Genomic DNA, 19825 nt, shown 5'->3' with positions numbered 1-19825 from the left:
CAGCTAAATGCTAGCTGTTTTGCTAATTTAGTTTTTTTCAAATTTGTAGGCTAATTCTGAGTTTAGCTAATATTTTAGCTTTATGCTAGCTGTTTTTGCTAAATTAAAAATGTTTCCATTTTTTAGGTTGATTTGGCATTTAGCTAACATTTCAGCTACTTGCTAGCTGTTTTGGCTAATTTAGGGTTTTCAGTTTTTTAGGCAATTTGGAGTTTATCAAATATATTAGCTACATGCTAGCTGTTCTGGCTAATTTAGGCATTTTCAAAATTTTTAGGCTAATTTGCCATTTAGCTAATATTTCAGCTAGATGCTAGCTTTTTGGACTAATTTAGAATTCTCTGAGTTTTTCGGCTAATTTGGTACTTCGCTAATATTATAGCCAGCTATCAGCTTCAGTGTTTTAGCCATCAATTTTAGTATCTTCAGCTATTAACCTATTTACACTTTTTCTGTTAGCCTACAAACCGACTCCAACCCCAAATCAGAGGAAAAACAGTTATGTGGCCCTCACAAGGAAAAGTTTGGGAACCCCTGGCTTATAGCACCTTACAAGCTAAAGCTAACATTAGCATAGCAAAAAAGCAGAGAAGAATTTCAGAGCAACGAAGCAGTACAGTTCTGAGCTCGGATGAGGAAAACTTGGATCTAGTCGCGTACATATTTTCTACGTCACAAATACGATCTTTTTCAAAAGACATCTTTTCATCTGCTCTTAATTCACAACAATTTGGATAAGGAAATACTCAGAAATGCAATTTTAAGCTTAATTTTCTTCATATATGTCCTCCATCATTAGAAAAATCCCCCCAAAAATGTTAAAAACAAAAAAAACACAATTTTCACTGCACTATTTGATTACTTTTTGCTGTTTTTTTTAGATATTAGGTGAATCTGGAGTGTTTGGTGCTGTTGTTCTCATAAAAAAAAATAAAAAAATCTGCTGGTGAAACCATCTGCCCTCACTTAGAAGAGTCACCAACAACCACTTCCTCTCTGCAGACACAGAAAGGTATAAAGAGGCGCCCTTGGCCTCTCTACTGTCTGCTTCCAGGCTTCCCTTTCACAAGCGCTCTTCACTATGGGGAACTTTGTCGCCAACGAGGGGCTCTCCATCTTCGTCATCGTGAGTGCTTTGGGTTCTATCTCCTGTTTTTGATCCGATTTTTATACAAATTATTTCATTTTGAGTTTATGATTAAGCTTTTGGGGATTTTTTTTTTGACTTGTTTTTGCAATTTATTAGATTAAATTGTGAGATCTCGCATAAGGAGTGAAATCATGCAGCTTACTAATACAATAATATATTAATTTGACTTTATTTGATAGCAACTTTTCCCCAAAACGGCCACAAAAAATGAAAACGGTGATAATTTTTTTCAATAAAAGCCAACTTTCATTGAACAAATACTGTTTTTGTGGTGTTGCAGCTGGTGTGGCTCGGCATCAACGCGTACCTGTTCGTCCAGTTCTACATGAACTTCCTGGTGGAGAGGTGGTTCTACACGCGGGTGTTGCTGGGGGTGAGTGCACAAGCGATGGATCTAAACATAAGCGCTGGTGTTTTTCATTTCCCCTAAAATGCAGCCACAGCTGTCAAAAGTCATCCAAAGTGACAGCCTCCCGTGCGCAGCTGCACACTTTTATCATCTGCTTCCTCTTTAATGAAGCTGTGCATCTGCAGGAGAATGCACAAAGCCTTTGACGTCAATAGAAAGTATTTCAACTTAAGGGAATTGAGATTTTTCTTTCATTTTTTACGCTTTATGAGTTTAAAACTTTCTCTGACACTTGTTTGAACTCATCTTAGCAGCTTCTACAGACTCCAGTTAATATATTCTATGAATCGCAGATTACAGGATCCTGGATGAGACTTGGAAAATGTAGAGTTTGGCTTTAGTAGAGACGGAAAAACCTGGTTACAAACCCATCTGGTAGAAAAAGAAAGATGAAAAGGGTCAGTTCAGAGTTGTCACGAACAGAGCAGATTTCCCAGAATGCCAAAAATCTGTGAGAAAGGAACAGTGTTTGTGGACCCCTCACTGGCTAGAGAGCTTCTGCACAGCTGGACCACTTTCTACTTTAAATATATAGAGAGAGAGATATGAGGAACTACCGCTTTGTGCAACCTTATGTCATATTTTAGATTTTAATCAAAAGGAGGGACCTGTTTTGAATGTATTATCTCTATTATTTTAAAGACTTTAAAAAAAGTGTTACTTTCTACCAGAGAAAAAGCATTTAAATGAGTTCATGCTTCCTCACCAGCACGCCCTTTCATGGGCCAGGGCCCCTGCTGCCTGCCTCAACTTCAACTGCATGCTCATTCTGCTGCCCGTCTGCAGAAACCTGCTCTCCTTCCTCCGAGGCTCCATCCAGGTATCTATGGAAACGTTATTGATTGAGGGTTAATTGAATTCCTCTACGTAAACATTATTATTGTGATTTTTAGCATTTGATTGTTTTTTTTATGTTCTTAGTGTTGCAGTAGAACAGCAGCTCGTCAACTCGACCGCAATATCACTTTTCACAAGTTGGTGGCGTACATGATTGCCTTCCATACAGGTAATGTCCCACCCCTCTGCGGAAAAAAAAAATAAAAAAGCAGTCCATCTGTTTTGATAAAAAATAAAAATAAATAAATAAATAAATAAATAAAATAAAATAGAAAGGGGCCCAGGATAGAGCTGTGGGGTACTCCACTTTTGCAATTTCCTTTTTAACCAAATCTAATTGTGCAATATTAAAATACCAATCAATAAACATATGTTTAAAAATAAATTAATCAGTTAGACACATTTAACCCCTTCATGCCTGTTTTAATTGTTACAGAAAATAGATTTTTGGAATTTAAATGTATTCAAGAATTAAAAACTAATAACATAAGGCAGAGTATTTCTTAAATGTTTCAGTTTAATAAACATCTTTGTTGTTTGCCTACTGGATGCATCACCAAGGACATGAAAATAAAGAATGTAGCAACTTAGAAACTGTGAAAGTGAGATTTCCTGGAGATAGATCTTTTATAATTAAAAAGCATACTATACTTTATGGTTTTCATGTTTAGCATTTTTCTTTTTGTATTCATACAGTGAAGTCTCACTTTAACAACACAAAGCTTTATGGTGGAAAAATGTCCAAGTGTTATGTTGTATGGCCCTCACCCTTGCCTGCCACTGCCTGTAATCAGTCGAGGCTTATGGTTTCTGGCCTACTTTCAAAGCCACTATTCAACAACAGGAGGATTTAAAGGTCGAGGTCCACAAAGTTTTTTTGTGTCAGGAACGGAAAAATGTGTGCAGACGTTGTCTATCTTAGTGAATCCTCCATCCTTATCAAGTCCAATCGTCTACATTCTCCACTCACACCAACCGCCCTCATGTCATCTTTTATTCATCCACGAACCTCTTCTTTGGTCTTCCTCTAACCCAGTGATTCTTAACCTTGTTGGAGGTACCGAACCCCACCAGTTTCATATGCGCATTCACGGAACCCCTCTTTGGTGACATTTTTTTTTTTTAATCTAGAAACAAGTTTTTTACTGGTACACAAAATGAGCCGTGCATGAACATCACCTTGTTCAAAACCAACAAAATGGATAAACTCACAAAAAATTACGTGCCTAAAAATCAGTGTGACTTCTGCTGCTGCCTTTGAGAGACCAGTTCAGATATGCGCGGTTTCACCTTGGCGAGGGCCACTCTCATGTCATTTTCACAGCAAAGTCTGTTCCTTTTCTTTGTTTTTATGTCCAGCAACCTCAAAGGATTGCTCACAAAGATATGTCGTAACAAATGGTATCAAAAATTTGACACCGACAAGCTGCACCGTTTGCAGCAGCTTCTTTCGGTTTTGGCAGAACCGCATGAATCATAACTGGTTCTACTTGGAACCGAACTTCGGTGCCCAAACCTACTGTCGAACCCCTGAGATCAACCCATCGAACCCCTGGGGTTCGATCGAACCCAGGTTAAGAACCACTGCTCTAACCCTCTCTAGACTTCTTCCCCAGATTGGGCTGTTGGCCCTAAGTACGTAGGAGTCCTCCATGAAACTCGGTTTCACTCGAGTTCCTCTCATTTACACACAGATACTCTGTCTTACTGCCGCTGACCTTCAGTCAAACCTCCACCTCTCTAGATGTTCCTGATCTCACTATAGATCACAGTATCATCTGCAAACGTCATGATCCAAAGAGTTTCCTGTATAACCTCATCTGTCCGTCAAACATGGAGTTTAAAGCTGATACTTGGTGCAGTTCCACCTCCACTTTGATTCTAATTGAGTGTAGATTTTATATTTTGGATTAAAAACCTGTCACTACTTGCATGTGTGTTAGCATACTAGCCCCTTGATTAGTAGGTTTGAATGTAGAAAGCTTTGATTTTCTCTTTTAGGCCCAACTAAAAGGACAGTTTTTGTTTTGTTTCTTTCCCTCTTGCAGCCGTGCACATCATTGCACACTTGTTCAACTTTGAGTATTTCATGGATGCGCAACTGAATCGCAACAGCAGCCATTTACCCTTCATTCTGTCTGAAATCGGGGATAACGAGAACGTGTCCTTCCTGAACCCAATCAGGAGCAACGAAACGGTAAGAGGATTATTTATATTTTCATCACAACATCAAATGAGACCCACACACAAATGTTGTTTTTAATGTTCAGTCACAAGTGCATTTAGAAAGTTTTTTTTTGACTGTTTCAAGTTTGTGTTGCCAAACTTTGTGAAATCCCAACTGTTAGTTGCTAAATATAGTTGCAGAGGACTATTACTAAAGCAACACAAGCACTTCCTCTCTGGAACTATCAGCCTGTTTTTATTTGTTCATTCGAGAAACTCCTTGTGCAAAAACAGGATGTGGTTCCAACTTGTAATTTCGTTAAAAGCAATGTCAGACAGATCCCTTTATTCTCATCCAACCATAAAAAAAGACAGCTTCTCCTTTTCTGGACATCAGTTTTGAGCATTAACATTAGTCATCAACAGCTTTAAAAAAGCTTTCCCCCCATAAACATAAAGTTTGTTTTTTCTGTTTTTGCTGCTTCGGGATGCATTGGATAAAAAGAACATATTAAATTGTCTTAAGGGTTCTTGACAAACATGGAGGGAGCAAGACAAGTGTATTTTAATTTCACGTATGGAGAATCAGTGTTCCCCTGAGATAGCTTTTAAACCTTTTCTCAGTCTAGACACCTGAAGACTATTCAACCGCTGGATTTAGTTTCTAGACTCGTCCTTTGGAGTTTCAAGTTCCTCTTTAATTTTTGTAAAACTTTGTCAAATACACTTGACGGGGGTTTGCCTGTGTGGGTGATGCAGGTTTTGGGGTCGTCCGGGCCTGTGGAAGATTGTAGAGAAGGGCATTTTTAAGGGAAGCGCTGGTACGGCCTAAGCTAAGTTCACACCTGCCTCGGCAACACGCATTCAAGCATCCACCTTCAATGAAAAGTTTATGTAAATGTGTGTCTCAGGCTTCTGCGTTCTAGACTATCCCAATCACCTGTCACTATGTACAATTTGAAGGCATGTTGAAAATCAAACCAGTTGAACTTTGACCAATTAGGGACTCTGATTTGCCAGTGAAATATGAATGGTATCCCTTTTCATTCATGGAAGTGCCAACCGTTTGAACATTGATCATGAAGGAGAATTTAACAATTGCGATGTGTTGCCCAGCAGGAAATATATGACCCCAAATCTTTCAAATATCGTTATAGAGCTGTGAAAGAAACCGTAAGATTCCTGAGATTTACTTTGACATTTTGCACTAAGCCCTCCAACTGTAAATACATATGTATTGGGTATCAACAGTCCAGTGTGAAAACCAGGGAAAAAATACATGTCCGGTGTGAATATAGTCTCTTGTGGCTCGAGCAGCTACCTCAAGAGGCGTCACGAAAAGGAAATGTACAATTGTAATGCGTGTGTTAGGTGTATCGTGAAGTCTTCGTTAGGATAATGTAAGTTGTAGTTCTTATGATGAGCAGGTGATGCTATCATATGGTACCCTAACATCATAGTCTAGTAGTCATTAGTAAGGTGTGTCTATTGACCCCATACTGACTCCGCACAAATGCTGGATGGACATGGCGTTCACGATACATATAAATCTCCATAAGACGCCTGTAGGATGTTGACATAAACTACACTCCGATTGTCTCATTTCCTACCTGCACTCCTATGGAAATTTGTCACTTTTTCTCCCACGGACAATCTTTATCCACTCATAAGAGCAGTTCTGGCTATAAGTTTTGTCCAGACAGTGAAAAGTAGATTTTGATCAATTTAAGTGTTTTGCTTGTCCCCCCAATTCGAGAGACTCTCCCTATTTGGGATGTTCTTGTAAATTATTAAAAAAATGAAAGTAAGCCTTTTTGGTTTCTAGTTCTTAGAAGGGTTTGGGTCTTTTTGGCAACACGATTATTAGATAGATAATTTCAAGTTAATTGGCCTCTTCTAGAGGGTAAAATGTGAACAGAGAGCAGGACTGCTCTCAAATTCCTAAATTGACCTCGGTATTGTCCTATTAGTAATCATCTTGTTGCCTAGCGATGGTATTGCACCATAACCCTTGACAGTTAGGGGAACTTCAAGGTGACACAACTGGCTTTGCTCCGTGTGGGATGTTTGGCTAAAGTCATGCCCTTCTCAGGAGGGCAGTAAAATTAGAAACAACAAAGGAACTAGGAGTATGACTCGGGTTTGTGACCCATAGCTGACCGACAGAGTAGCTAAAACAAACAAAACCATGAAAACATGTTTGGTAATCTGTGTTTTGATGCAGAGCCCCACTATCGTCATGTTCACCACCATTGCCGGCCTGACGGGTGTGGTCATTACCCTGGCTCTCATCCTCATCATCACATCCTCCATGGAAGTCATCCGCAGGTCCTACTTCGAGGTCTTCTGGTACACCCACCATCTGTTCGTCATCTTCTTCATCGGTTTGGTGTTCCACGGCTTTGGGTAAGATCCCTGTTCGAAAATACTCAAGCAAATGGATTTCTCTGCTCCTAAAGTGTTGGAGTTTCGAACTGGGCTGACCAATCTGAATGTTACTTGATTGGGGAAAAAGTTGATTAAATATCTTGGCTTATACAGAGGCTGTGCTTCACAAATTTTAGAAGTCCAGGACATCTGAGTACAAAAAAAATTCCCATAGTTCTAATCCTTCGCATTTAAGATAATTGTAAAGCCCCAAATGCCCCTTATATATGCCAAAAACCGTTATTTCAGTAGTAGTGGTTAGCAGTTTTACCTCACAGCAAAAAGGCCCTGGTTCAAATTCCCGCTGGGTTCTTTCTGTGTGGAGATTCCATGTTCTCCTACTGCAGATGTTGATTTCCTCCAGGCACTCCGGCTGATTGATGACTCCAAATTGCCCCTAGGTGTAAATTTGTGTGTGTATCCCTGCAACAGATTGGGAACCTATTCAGGGTATGCCCCGTAGTCACCCAACAGTAGCTGGGATAGGCTCCAGCAACCCCTGAAACCCGAAAGAGATTCAGAAAATGGATGGATGAATGTTTTTTTTTTTTTTTATTTTTTTTTTTTTTTAATTTTTTTTTTTTTTTAAGTTATCTGGCCTGAATTGATGTTTTTTGTGTAGCACTTGAGAACAACCTCGACTGTGAACTGTCTCTTTAAAGATAAACGGTTCTCTTCTGGCTTAATGTGAGGAAAATAACAGAAGACAAAAAGGAAAGCTTTGGACTGTTTTTGTACGTTTATATTAAAATGACGTGAAGATAAACAAAGGCAACATTTGTTTTTAAAAATCAATTTTCAATTAGGATTTCACTAACAATTTGATTTTTTTTTTTATGTTAATGATTTTTGGCTGAAGCGTCTGCGAGAGGTACTAAGAGACAGCTATGGCCGTTGTGGAGATGTGCAGGTGTCTTTGATATAGATAACGAGTTCAAACAGGTGTCATTAATACAGGTAACGAGTGTAGATAGAGGATCCTCTTAAAAAGGTCTGTGAAAGCCAGAAATCTTGCTTGCTTGAAGGTGACCAAATACTTATTTTCCACCATAATTTACAAATAAATTCTTAAAAAAAAAAATCAGACAATATGATTTTTCTAGATTTTTTTTTCTTATTTTGCTTCTCACAGTTGAGCTATATCTATGATGAAAACTATAGACCTCTCTCAAGTTGGAAAACTTACACAACTGGTAGCTGACTTTTTTGCCCCGTTGTATATTGCTGAATGTTTTCTTGATGTTCCAATTTAAACTTCCTTTTTTTTTTTTTTCTTTTTCCTCCTTCCCTTGTGACTGCAGACGTATTGTTCGAGGACAAACTTTGGGAAGTCTCAATAGAAACAAGCCTGACACCTGTGCAAACAGATTTGAAGAATGGGGCAAAAACGAGTCGGGGTGCGCCGTGCCGGAGTTCGCCGGAAACCCACCCATGGTGAGCCATGAGGCTTCCATGTTTTAAGAGAAAGGGTTGTCCCTACCTGATCTGTAACGACTACCCAATATGTCCCTGCATCCGCAAGTCTTCAGTCACTTAGTTTTGTGACTGTTAAATCCTTTGAATTATATTAGCTCCAATAATTTGTACTTTTTTTTACTGTCTCAAGATTCTGAAAGTTATAATTTATTAATAAATAATTAAAATAACACTTAAAGATCAGCTCCTGGTAGCATTAGAGTTAATACCCTGTCTGTGTTAACTGTGTTAATAAAGTGTCAGTACCCTTGTGCACTGGGGAAGAAACAGCTGTCAAACAAAACAAAAGAAAAAAAAAGATTTGCATTTGTGTGGTATGGATCAGGTAGACCCAGTCGTGCGGTAAGATTTAACACATTTGCAGTGAGGATCGTAAAATCCCGACCAGTAACTTTACTTCTTCTTTCATTTTTTGTCAACCTTAAAAATAACTGCTAAACTAAGAGGTTGTCATTGATCTTAGCCAAAACAGCTAGCATGTAGCTTAAATTAGCTCCAAAATGGAATAAATAAAAATCTTAGTAAATGCCAAAATAGTCCAAAAAGCTATCAGAATGGTAGCATCATTTTCAACATCATTATGGAAAATAAAAAGGCATGAATATTATTCCAGAATAAATCAACTTAAACCTTAAATAATTTTTTCATTTTTTACTCTCCATAAAAATATATTTTGTCAAAATTAGAAAAAGCTAGAAATAGCATCGGGCCATTAATAACGATAAAATAAAAGGATCTGGAGGGCCGGATCCGCCCCCCGGGCCTTGAGTTTGACACATGGGTCCTACTCTGACCGTAAAAGGCTTTAGTGGAAGTAGATGCAGTCTTGTGGATGCGGTTACCAGTTGGGTACCCATTACAAATTGGGTAGCGAATAACATTTCTCGGAAAATTCCATTGGTCTTAACTTTCTGCTTCCTTTCAGACATGGAAGTGGGTGGTGGGTCCCATGTTCCTTTACGTGTGCGAGAGGCTGGTGCGCATCTATAGATCTCATCAGAAAGTGGTCATCACCAAGGTGTGCAGCAGTACTTCAAAGCAATTACTGTGTTCTTTAGGCCAAAAAAAAATACTATTTTTGGCTTGGATCCTAACAAAGATGGTCTGCAGGTGGTGATGCATCCCTCCAAAACTCTGGAGCTGCAGATGAAGAAAAAAGGCTTTCACATGGAGGTGGGGCAGTACGTCTTCATCCAATGTCCTTCCATCTCCCGGCTGGAGTGGCACCCCTTCACCCTGACGTCAGCCCCAGAGGAGGACTACTTCACCGTGCACGTCCGCATCGTTGGGGACTGGACCCAGGCCCTGTACGAGGCGTGTGGAGGGAACAAGTCAGAACTTCAGGAGGCTTGGAAACTACCCAAGTATGACACTGTGAAAATGGGCGACTCAAATAGAAACGTTGGGTCTGAAATTGCTTGTACTTTAATTGCCGCCAATTTCACATTTTCTTTTTCAAAGAGCTGCCAACAAGGATGACATTCAGAGCTGCAGGGCGTCTATTGTTGGGGGTTTTTTTGTCGCCTGTATTTCGCTTCAACAGTGAGCAGAGAGGCTCAGGCGCTGTTAGAAATCACACAATGGGAAAAATACTTGAAAATACAAAGTCCCGCGGTGCAGTTTGAAGCACTTTGAAAGACAGAGGCCTGTGTTTAGAGCTTCCTAATGAAGTCCCGCTGAACATTCTGCACTCAGGCAGGCTTCAACAACATTTGTTGGAAAAGCTGCACAGGGAGGGATCGAACCTCCGAAGACGACTGAGTATAGAGTTTAAAAGGCACATTTAGGTTGGTGGAATACAAGAAAATAAAAAAAACTTAGTCTATCAGATTCCATTCTTTCAAGTGAAAAAACATAACAAATATGGAGCTATTAGCATTTATAACTAACACCAAAATCTGTAAATGTTACCTAAAATTTGAAAAACGTTTTAAAATGACGAAAATTACTGGTGGTAGTTTGTTATTGATTCATTTTAGTATAACCATAAATACCAAAGTGACAAGCCAAAAGTGGAAGGGTGAGAACTGACCTAATTATAAAAAGTGCTTTAAACATATAATAAAAGTTGCTTTTTTAGCCAAAAATGTTAAAATGTCTTTTATTTTGACGGGATATGAACTCTAGCTACTGCTTTGAAAAAGCTGCTAAAACATATGATTTTGAATCATCTCTGCATCATTGTTTCATAAAGTGGTTGAGAATATTGTGCTCAGAAACTTTTTCATCTTAAATTGGTACAAACTTACCTAAATTGGACACCAATGTTCTTCCCAGGGTGGCCATCGACGGCCCGTTTGGTACTGCCAGCGAGGACGTGTTTGGTTATGAGGTCGTGATGTTGGTGGGCGCGGGGATCGGGGTCACTCCGTTTGCCTCCATCCTCAAATCCGTGTGGTACAAGCACATCCAGAACAACGAGGGGGTCTTCACTAAGAAGGTGAAGTAAACGACCACTTGCATGACCCTTTCCTGTGTCTCCCTTCAACAATCTAAAATCTGTTTTACGATCTTGAAGATTAAAGAGATCCTATCAGTCTGAGAAGATGTTGGTAATATTTGATTTCCACTACAGATCTACTTCTACTGGTTGTGTCCGGAGACAGAAGCCTTTGAGTGGTTTGCAGACCTCCTTCAGTCTTTGGAGCGTCAGATGACGGAAAGAGATATGGCGGACTTCCTCAGCTACAACATCTACCTCACCCGCTGGAAGGAGACAGAGGTATCAAACCTGTACCGCCAACACTAAGGTCTAAATACTCACTAGAAGTGATTGGTAGCACCTTCCAAAAACCTCCACCTATATGAGGCTAAATCAAAGTTGACAGAATAAAGCCTTAGTCATACTGGTTTTTGGGTTGTTGGGGCCCATAGTGGGTCGTAGTTCCACTTTATGGAGAGTACAAGTGTGTCTTGCTGTTCTCTTGAAGTTCATACAACCACCTTAAGGGACGCCATGACAATTGCTGGCGTACCATGTCCTTATCCCACACCCTAGTTGCTAAGCATGCATGCAGCATCCATGGGGTATGCAGGTGATATGTAAGAATGTCTATAGAATATTCACACAAACTACTAGTTTTCTCATTTCTAACAGTCAGTTTGCTTAACATGTGAAAATCCTTACTAAGTTCCTTGCACAGTCCACGGGATTTGGGGAGTTATAAAAGTGAAAAATCTATATGACATGTTTAATTCACTAGTACTTCCTTCTTGCGAGTTGTATAAATGTTCACAACGTCCAGCATGCATGTATAAACAAATGTGCATGAACAATGGTGTATGGCCTTGACATTGTTTTGCGGGCCACATGTGTGTCGTACAGGTTTGCCCGCAGACGGCCCTTTTCCTTCCATAAGGCTTGACATCTAGATGCATAAGTTCACCGACTGTGTGTAATTTGCAGCGTTAGACAAGATACTGAACCCCTCATCTCACCTATAAAGTTAAAAGTTAAAAAACTCCAGCTGAAGTCAAAGACTTTCAGAACTTTATCCATTGTGCTCTCTTGTGGGGTCAAGATGACCCCACCCTTATATTGATGTGTGATCCCTGTCATGACAAAAGTGGACAGGATTTTATGTCTGCCATGGACACCAGTGAAGATGAAAAAAAAAAAAAAAAAAAAAGTCAGCCCGCTCCCTTGTGGGGTCCAAATGACCCCACTTTTAATGTAAACCTAGGATAGGACAAAGTGGCCTCTAATGCATGCTCTTCTTCTTCGTCAGGCGGCTCATTTCCGTGTCCATCACGAAGCTGAAAACGATCCAATCACCGGACTTAAACAGAAGACTCTTTATGGGAAACCAAATTGGGACAACGAGTTCACCACCATTGCATCGGCGCACCCGGGGTGAGTTCATGACCTCTCAACCAAACTCGCAAAGACTCCATCTTTAAAACAGCGGGCTCTCCAAGTTCTGGAGGATTGTTTTTATGTTTAAGCTTCACATACCCTTTTAGAACCTGTCAAAACGAATTTTGAACTGGCAAAGGTTACAACTTCATAACTTTAAAATTACTGACTGCACAGTAATGGTGGTTAACTTCTGCTTTCTTCTTACCAAATGTTATCAGAAATAGCAGGAACTAAGAGTGAAAGATAACAAATTGAATCAAAGCTTTGACTGAACTAAACAAAAAATCTTCAAAGTGAAACAGATTCATGCACTAATTATCATGAGAATGAGGTTCAGATTTAGCGGTTAGCAAAGTTTAAATTATGCTAATAGAAGGATGGCCAATTTTCTTACAAAAAGCTAATAGGAACTCACTGAAGGGTCAAGTTTAAACAAAGCATTGACTGAACTAAAGAAGGCTACTCTTTAAAAGTAAAAGATTGATTGACTAAATATAACGAGAATGAGGTTTAGATTTAGTGGCTCGTAAACTTTTACAATTATGCCATCAGTATGGAACTTCTCCCTGTGCGATTACTTTTACTTTGAAATACTTTTTGATACATTTAAAGCATTGAAAATTCATTTCTATTCATTGGAATGACTTTTTCCCCTTATGAATTTTGGAACTTAGCCTCTTCATAAAGTATCTGACTAATATGCAATTTACTAATTTCCAGAAAAAACATTAAATAAATTTTTTTCAAATAAATTCAGGCTAGGTGTTGCATCAGCAAGCTTCAGTCATTATTTTAAGATATTAAAATATGTAACAAGGCAGTAAGAAAACCATAAGTGAGATGTACAGCTACTGCATTTTCAAGGTTTAGAAAGACATTTGCAAAAGCAATTGTCCGTGTACTCAGCTAACACGTTTTAAGTGAAATGGTAATAAATAAAAAACTAAAGAAAGAGAGTAAGCAGCGGCTAAAACTAGGAAAGAGAAAAATACTCTGAGGACATCAGGTAAATCCATGTGTTTGAGTATAGCAAGTATTAGAGAATCATGCAGGACATTTTATGTGTTAGCAACACGCTAGCACAGTTAGCAAAAAAAAAAAAAAGGTTTTTGTTCAAGTTTTACTACCTGCTAAGTTATATGGAAATCCCTAGTCACATTCAGTCACACTTGACCCATATGGGTGTTGCAGGTTTTTGGGTAGAGGGTCATAGAGAAGAGTGACCGCATTTTAGGGGTGTGTCTTGCAGTTCCCTTGAGACTCATGCAGCCACCTTAAGGGACGTCATAAAAATGGAATGTACGATTGTTGTACGTGGAGTAAATGTTCATAAAGTTTTTGTAGGACTAATCGAAGTTGCTGGACGCAAAGGGTTTACAGGTGACTTGGTCACCTTAGCCAACTACGCTCTGATTACCTAATTTTTGATATATAGTCGAGCGTTGCACAAGGAGTGTCCACTGATCTCTTGAAGAGCACTAAAGGGCTTCTTACGCAGTCCGAGGGGCCTGGGTGGGTTGAAAGAATAAAAAATCAGTACGGCATGCCTGTGTCTCCCCTACTTCATGCTTACTATGTGTTGTATAAGTGTTCACTATGACCTGTTGTTCACACCATAGAAAAAAATCCCTATGAACATTTTTGCTCAAAGAGCCTCAATATTTTCTGCGTGTCCCATACAGGTCTTCCCATTTTTGCCCACAGATAGCCTGTATCTACCTGTATGGGCAGTTTTAACTAAGGTCTTATCCACAAACTGAGTACGAGACAATCAGGATCTTAAAGTGAAGTAGCCAGGTGTCTGAAAATATTCTCCATTGCTTCAATTTTACCAATGAACATTTTTGTTCCTGCAGGACCAAAGTGGGCGTCTTCCTCTGCGGTCCTCAAATGTTGGGCAAGTCTTTGGAGAAGCAGTGTATTTCTCACACAGAGGCTGGCGTCAAGTTCATCTTCAACAAAGAAAACTTCTAAAGGCGGCAGAGGGGACAACCTGGTGTGGCAGCTCTTCATCACCAAACCAGAGCTCCTCCTCGCCTCTCACCGTTGTATTAGCAATGGTTGTTCCTTCAAAAGAGTGATGGGAAATAACCCCGCTCGGGCTTCATGTTTCTTCTTTATCGCCTGTGTAGCAACAGTTGGTTTCCTAACAATGAATTCTCCTTTTTTTCTCTTTTTAAATGACACTTCTCTCTGTTTGTGGTTGGCACTGTTGTGCAAAAAGGGTGAGAAATCTTGCATTAGAGAAGTGGAGGACTTCCAGTTTGTATTTGTGGTTTAAAAAAAAAAAAAAAAGTGTGGTGCCCACCCACAGACACAGCGAAACTAAACGACTCATTTCAGTGGTTTAAACCCCAAAGTCTCTAAAACTGAGGATTTTTTTTTCATCTTTTTCTGTATATTTTCAAACCAAACAGCAGTTTATGAGAAATAATAAATACTGGAATCAATAAAAAAGATCCAGATGCTTGTATTTTGTATGTTGTCATGGTGATGTTCCCATTGAGTAAAACTAAAATGATTGTTTAAGCTTATAGCTGCTCAGCCTTGCATTAGTGCATAATGAAAAGAGAGCAGCTCGTCCTATAGAAACGCTTCAACGCCGCCATTGAAGGTAACAGGTTTGCGTTGTCTTTGCGCAGCTTTTTTTGTTTGTGGCCAAGTATGAATCAAGCTTTTATAATAAACTTCTGCGCATGAGTGCGTGGACTTGTGATTGGGAAAAAATGAATTGAATTGAGTAAAAAATGCAGTTATTAGTTGTGAAAAAAGGCTGCTGTAAAGAGCCTTTATCCCTGGCAGAATCATGGAGTGCAGAAAAAATGTTTTCTGAACACAATAACAGCTACTGAAGAGAAACTCCACATATTCCTCTGTGTAATTTCCATTGAGATTAATTCCTCAGATTCTGTGGATGAAAAGAAAAAAAATTAAACCAGTGCATAAGAAAGTTAAACCCATTCAAATAATAGTTATAGAAATACATGAACTTAGGTTGAACTACTATCAGTACTTTAGCTTAAGCAGACTTTTAAAAAGTCATTCCAGATGTTAATTTTACAACATAAACATTTTTTTATTATTATTATTTTGCTTATAATATATCGCTTTAAGGTTTTTTCCAATTAATAATCACTTCAAATTAAATAGTGGCTGAGCATTTCATCGTGCTTCAAAAAAGAGCAACCCCTAAGTGCAACAACGATTACTGGCCGGTAGCTCTAACATCCCGGTCCTGAAGAGCTTTGAGAAGCTTGTGTTATCTGCATACCGGCAGCAGAGGCGGATAGATGATGGCGTGCTCACTCTACTCCTGCATGGAGCCTTCAGTCATCTGGAAAGCCAAAGTCTTGTGTTAGACTGGTTTTTGTGAAGAGCCTTTAACATTCTGCTACAAATGGACGTCAACCCTCATTTGATGATCTGGTTCCTGTCTAGGGTTTGCCACGATTAGTGGACTACTCGACTATTAAAATAGTCGACAACTACTTTAATAGTCGTTACTTTACATTATATGGAGTCAAAGTGTAGTAAAGTTGAACAAAGTTGTGAGCGTTCAGCACCAAAATATGTACTTTTTTCAATATTTGAGTCAGTGAGACCAAAACTTTATCTTTTGTAAAAAAAATAGTTCCTTGTTTCAAATACTAACCTCATTTAATTGTGAATGCTTAGTAAGCATTGACACAATACTGATTCTCCTGCTCCTTTCTGTACATTTTCAGTGATTTCTGCAATCTTGGTATCAAAACATTCACCTTGAACATTCCTGGTTGAATTTTTGGTATTCATAAACTTTATAGTTTTTGAAAATTTAGCAAAGTATGCCCCATAGGAAATGAATGAGAAGTCTTAAAATTTCAAAATCTTTAGTAGATTAGCGACAAGCCTTTAAATATATTCATGGTCATGTTTTCATCTTTTATAGTCATTTTCAAAAGATTTGGAGTTTGGCTAATATTTTAGCAACATGCGAACATTTTGGGCAAATTTTTTTTCGACTGGGGTTTTTACAAGCTAATTTAGAGTTTAGCATTTACTTTAGCAATATGCTAACGTTTTTGACTAATTTAGTTTATCAAGGAAGTTTAGGCGATTTTGGAGTTTAGCTGGTATTTAAGCAATGTGTTAAGTTTTTGGCTAATTTGCCATCCACTGAGTTTTTTTATGTTAATTTGAAGTTTAGCTAATATTTTAGCAACATGCTAATGTTTTTGGCTAATTTGTCATCCACTGAGGTTCTCATAGGCTAGTTTAGCTTTTATTTTAACAGCAGGCTAACATTTTTTACTAATTAAGTTTACTGAGGAGGGGCTGCACGGTGGCGCAGTGGTTAGCTCTCTCGCCTCACAGCGAGAAGGCCCCGGTTCGACTCCCAAGTGGGACCTTTCTGTGTGGAGTTTGCATGTTCTCCCCGTGCATGCGTGGGTTTTCACCGGGGACTCCGGCTTCCTCCCACCGTCCAAAAACATGCTTCATAGGTTAATTGGTGACTCTAAATTGCCCCTAGGTGTGGATGTGAGAGTGTATGTGTGTGTGATTGAGGCCCTGAGACAGACTGGCGACCTGTCCAGGGTGTACCCCGCCTTCGCCCATCAGTAGCCGGGATAGGCTCCGGCACCCCCGCGACCCCGACAGGGAAGAAGCGGTCAAGAAAATGGATGGATGGATGGAAGTTTACTGAGGAATTTTAGGCTATTTTGAAGTTTAGCTAGTACTTAAGCAACGAGCTAGCATCTTTGGCCAATTTTGAGTTTAGCTCATATTTAAGCAATTAAAGTCAATGGCGTCACCATTTTCAGCAAAAAGTTTCAGCATCTTCAGTGACTACTTTCAGTAAAAAGCATTCACACTAGGCGTTATTGCAAGTAATGCAACTTTTGTAGTTTAATCTTGTTTTAATGAAGGACAGATGCTGCAGGATTCAGTAAAAGTTTAATAAACTATCATTTTCATTGTCTTTATTAATAGTTAGTTTAAAGCTAATGATGGTTAAGATGTGCGCTTTACATCCACTCTGCACATGATCCGATTAGCCGACTAATCGGAAGAAATATTCGTTGATTAGATTAAAATAATCGTTTGTGGCAGCCCTAGTCCTATCCTTCCTAACAGCGAGATCTCAGAAGGGTCAGAGTAAATGGCCATCTCAGCCCCATCAAGATAATGGGCTCTATGATTTCTCCACGTCCCTTTACTCTCATCACAAATGACAGCAGAAACTCAACCCCAGGCATTACATATATAAAATACCCGGACGACACTGTCATCATGGACACAATGAATACAGATGTGTTGCAGCATGAACTGGACACTTGGTGTAAAAATAACTGTCTGGACTAAAATGTGTCAAAAACCAATGGGGTGACCCTCTGCTTCCACCATGGACGATCCATTATGCAAACAGTCTGTTAATGACAAAACAATTGAACAAGTCAACTCATATAAATAAATTGGTACTATAATTGATCACAAACTCACATTTCAGCTTAACAGTGAACAACGCCTCTTTTTTCTTCGTAAACTCTAAATCCATCCATCCTTGTATCTTTTTAAAATGCTTCATTGAATCCAACATTGTTTCTTGGTTTGATTTACTCGGTCTTGGTCATCGTAACACAATTAACGGAATCAATCAAAACAGCAGTAAAATGTTTGGCAGAAATCACTCATGACAATTTAAAATAAAAATAACTAAAGGTTCACTGATCGCCAAGGATGCTCTTCACACCCACTACAGTTTGATGCGATCAGGTCGTAGATTTAAATCATTGCCATTCAGGACAAAGAGAATTATATTCAGATTTGTACCAACCTCGATTAACAGTCTGTGCCATCTTTAGCTTTGTTACTTTATAAATTTTTAACCAGATATCTTTAACAGGTCTGACATTATGCTATCTGCATTTTAATGAGGGTACATGTGTTGTATTGATCTTACTGATTTTACTTTAGTATTTGGTTGATTTTACTGATGATTGTTTGACTCTTGCTCTGTGTTCCCATTGGCAAAGGCAGTAACTTTGACTGAGTCTAATTTCCAGTCAAATTATCATAAAATAAAAAGCTTATTCTGTAGGAATTGTCCCTAAGACGTTTATTTAATTTCAAGTTATTGTAATTTAGCTTCCAGCTAAACAGAAAAAAGCAGTTTTATCCAATTAGTTGTAAACTTTACTTACCTTTTAAAGGTCCATGTCGATGAAAATGGTGGTTTTGACATCTTCTTGTGGCGTTTTTCGCAAGACGGAGGACAAATATAAAGAAACGTAGCTTCAAATAGCATTTGAGTATTTCTTTATTTGAACAATTGATCTACAATGGATCAAGATGATTGGAACTTCTATTCAATGGGCCAAAATTATAGGTTTCTACTTTACGTTAATAAAGTATCATCTGGTTTTCTATTCATTATGCAGCACTTTTTGGTTGAAGAGTTTTTTTTATTTCAAAATAAAAGCATAGCAGATGCAGGACATACTGAATCCTCCAATCAAAAAGCTGATCTTTCCTTGCTTTTTTTTTTTTTTTTTGTCCCGTTATGTCAACAAAGGTAACAAAAATCTGCTTCACACATTTCAGACAAAACGCTTTTCCTCTCAGTGGAAGGACTTCCAATTCCTTAAAATATGGTACAATCTTTAATCATTTTTAGTTAAAAAAAATCAATATTTGAAGATGTTAAGGACAAAAAAGTTGAGAAAACAGGAAGCAATTAGACAAATGGGTTTATTTATTCTCCTGCTGCTGATATGAAAGTCTCTTCAAGCTTCGACATGATACAAGTTCTCCACTAAACTCATTAAATATCAGTGTCCAGTTGTGGTATGAAGGCAAAAAAATGGATAAAGGAAGTGTGTGAAGGCTTCAGCGTTTCAACTGTAAGGATGAAAACTGTGGCACTTGGTGGCCCCCTGCTGGTCGGATGCGTGTCCTGCATCCTCCTGGTGGGTGCCTGAATGGTGAACGGGTGGGTTCTAGGCAACAGCCACCGCAAACACGCTGACCACGCAGTACATGGTGCGGTTCTCCCACCTCACGGTGGAGCTTCCTGCAAACGAAACAACAAAACGGAACACTCAGATGAAAACTTTCACTCAGTTTGAATACGTGAAAAAGTAGACGTTAGGACTTTGAAGTGTTGAGATGCTGCCTGTAGAGACGTAACATACCTCATCGATGAGCTCTTTTGTCGTAAACAAAGTCTTCTATTTCCTCCTATTTGACCAGATCTGAAGAAAACTTCAAAAAAAACATTCCCTCTACAACATTGACGAAATCCTCTGGCCTTCAGTCCAAAACATCTGCTTCCTATTTTTTTTTTAATTAAATTTCAAGTTTTCTTCAAACTACTGCTCTTTAATTCATTGTCTTTCCCTTCTTTTTTGTTACTTTTTCTGTTAAATTCATTTTATATGTTAATTTATATCTTAATTAGAACAGAGGATTGCATCTCAAATACTATTGGTTACAATAATATCCAAACAAAAAAAAGTAATAA

At 38.7% G+C, this 19825-nt stretch overlaps 2 protein-coding genes across 3 annotated transcripts in view; one reads left to right on the top strand and one right to left on the bottom strand.

Annotated features, from left to right (window-relative positions):
- Positions 1–784: 784 nt before the first annotated feature.
- On the top strand, positions 785–14797 carry LOC112156765 (cytochrome b-245 heavy chain). The gene is made up of 13 exons (XM_024289104.2): positions 785–1126; positions 1431–1523; positions 2269–2379; positions 2481–2565; positions 4445–4593; positions 6787–6968; positions 8291–8423; positions 9391–9483; positions 9576–9829; positions 10743–10905; positions 11041–11187; positions 12194–12318; positions 14181–14797. Exons 1-13 carry the CDS (start codon positions 1082–1084, stop codon positions 14296–14298), a joined length of 1698 nt encoding a protein of 565 aa, XP_024144872.1. The 5' UTR covers positions 785–1081; the 3' UTR covers positions 14299–14797.
- A 3807-nt stretch (positions 14798–18604) lies between these two features.
- LOC112156832 (dynein light chain Tctex-type 1) overlaps positions 18605–19825 on the bottom strand; it is a 4055-nt gene continuing 2834 nt past the window's right edge. Inside the window, exons 5-6 of one of the 2 annotated variants that reach the window (XM_024289220.2) lie at positions 19497–19566; positions 18605–19375 (exon numbers count right to left, since the gene is read on the bottom strand). In XM_024289220.2, the coding sequence (XP_024144988.1) occupies positions 19192–19375; positions 19497–19566 (254 nt within the window). In that variant the 3' untranslated portion in view covers positions 18605–19191. The remainder of the gene's footprint in view (positions 19376–19496; positions 19567–19825) is intronic. The other variant, XM_024289221.2, reaches the window with a different exon arrangement.

Source organism: Oryzias melastigma, linkage group LG2 (assembly GCF_002922805.2).
Source record: "Oryzias melastigma strain HK-1 linkage group LG2, ASM292280v2, whole genome shotgun sequence".
NCBI classification, from domain to species: Eukaryota; Metazoa; Chordata; class Actinopteri; order Beloniformes; family Adrianichthyidae; genus Oryzias; species Oryzias melastigma.
This window is presented reverse-complemented; position numbering and strand designations above follow the sequence as displayed.

Coding starts and splice junctions, on each gene's coding strand:
- LOC112156765 (XM_024289104.2), top strand. CDS start 1,082: ATGGGGAACTTTGTCGCCAACGAGGGGCTCTCCATCTTCGTCATC. Junction 1,127..1,430: donor GGCTCTCCATCTTCGTCATC/GTGAGTGCTTTG, acceptor GTGGTGTTGCAG/CTGGTGTGGCTCGGCATCAA. Junction 9,484..9,575: donor AGAAAGTGGTCATCACCAAG/GTGTGCAGCAGT, acceptor GATGGTCTGCAG/GTGGTGATGCATCCCTCCAA.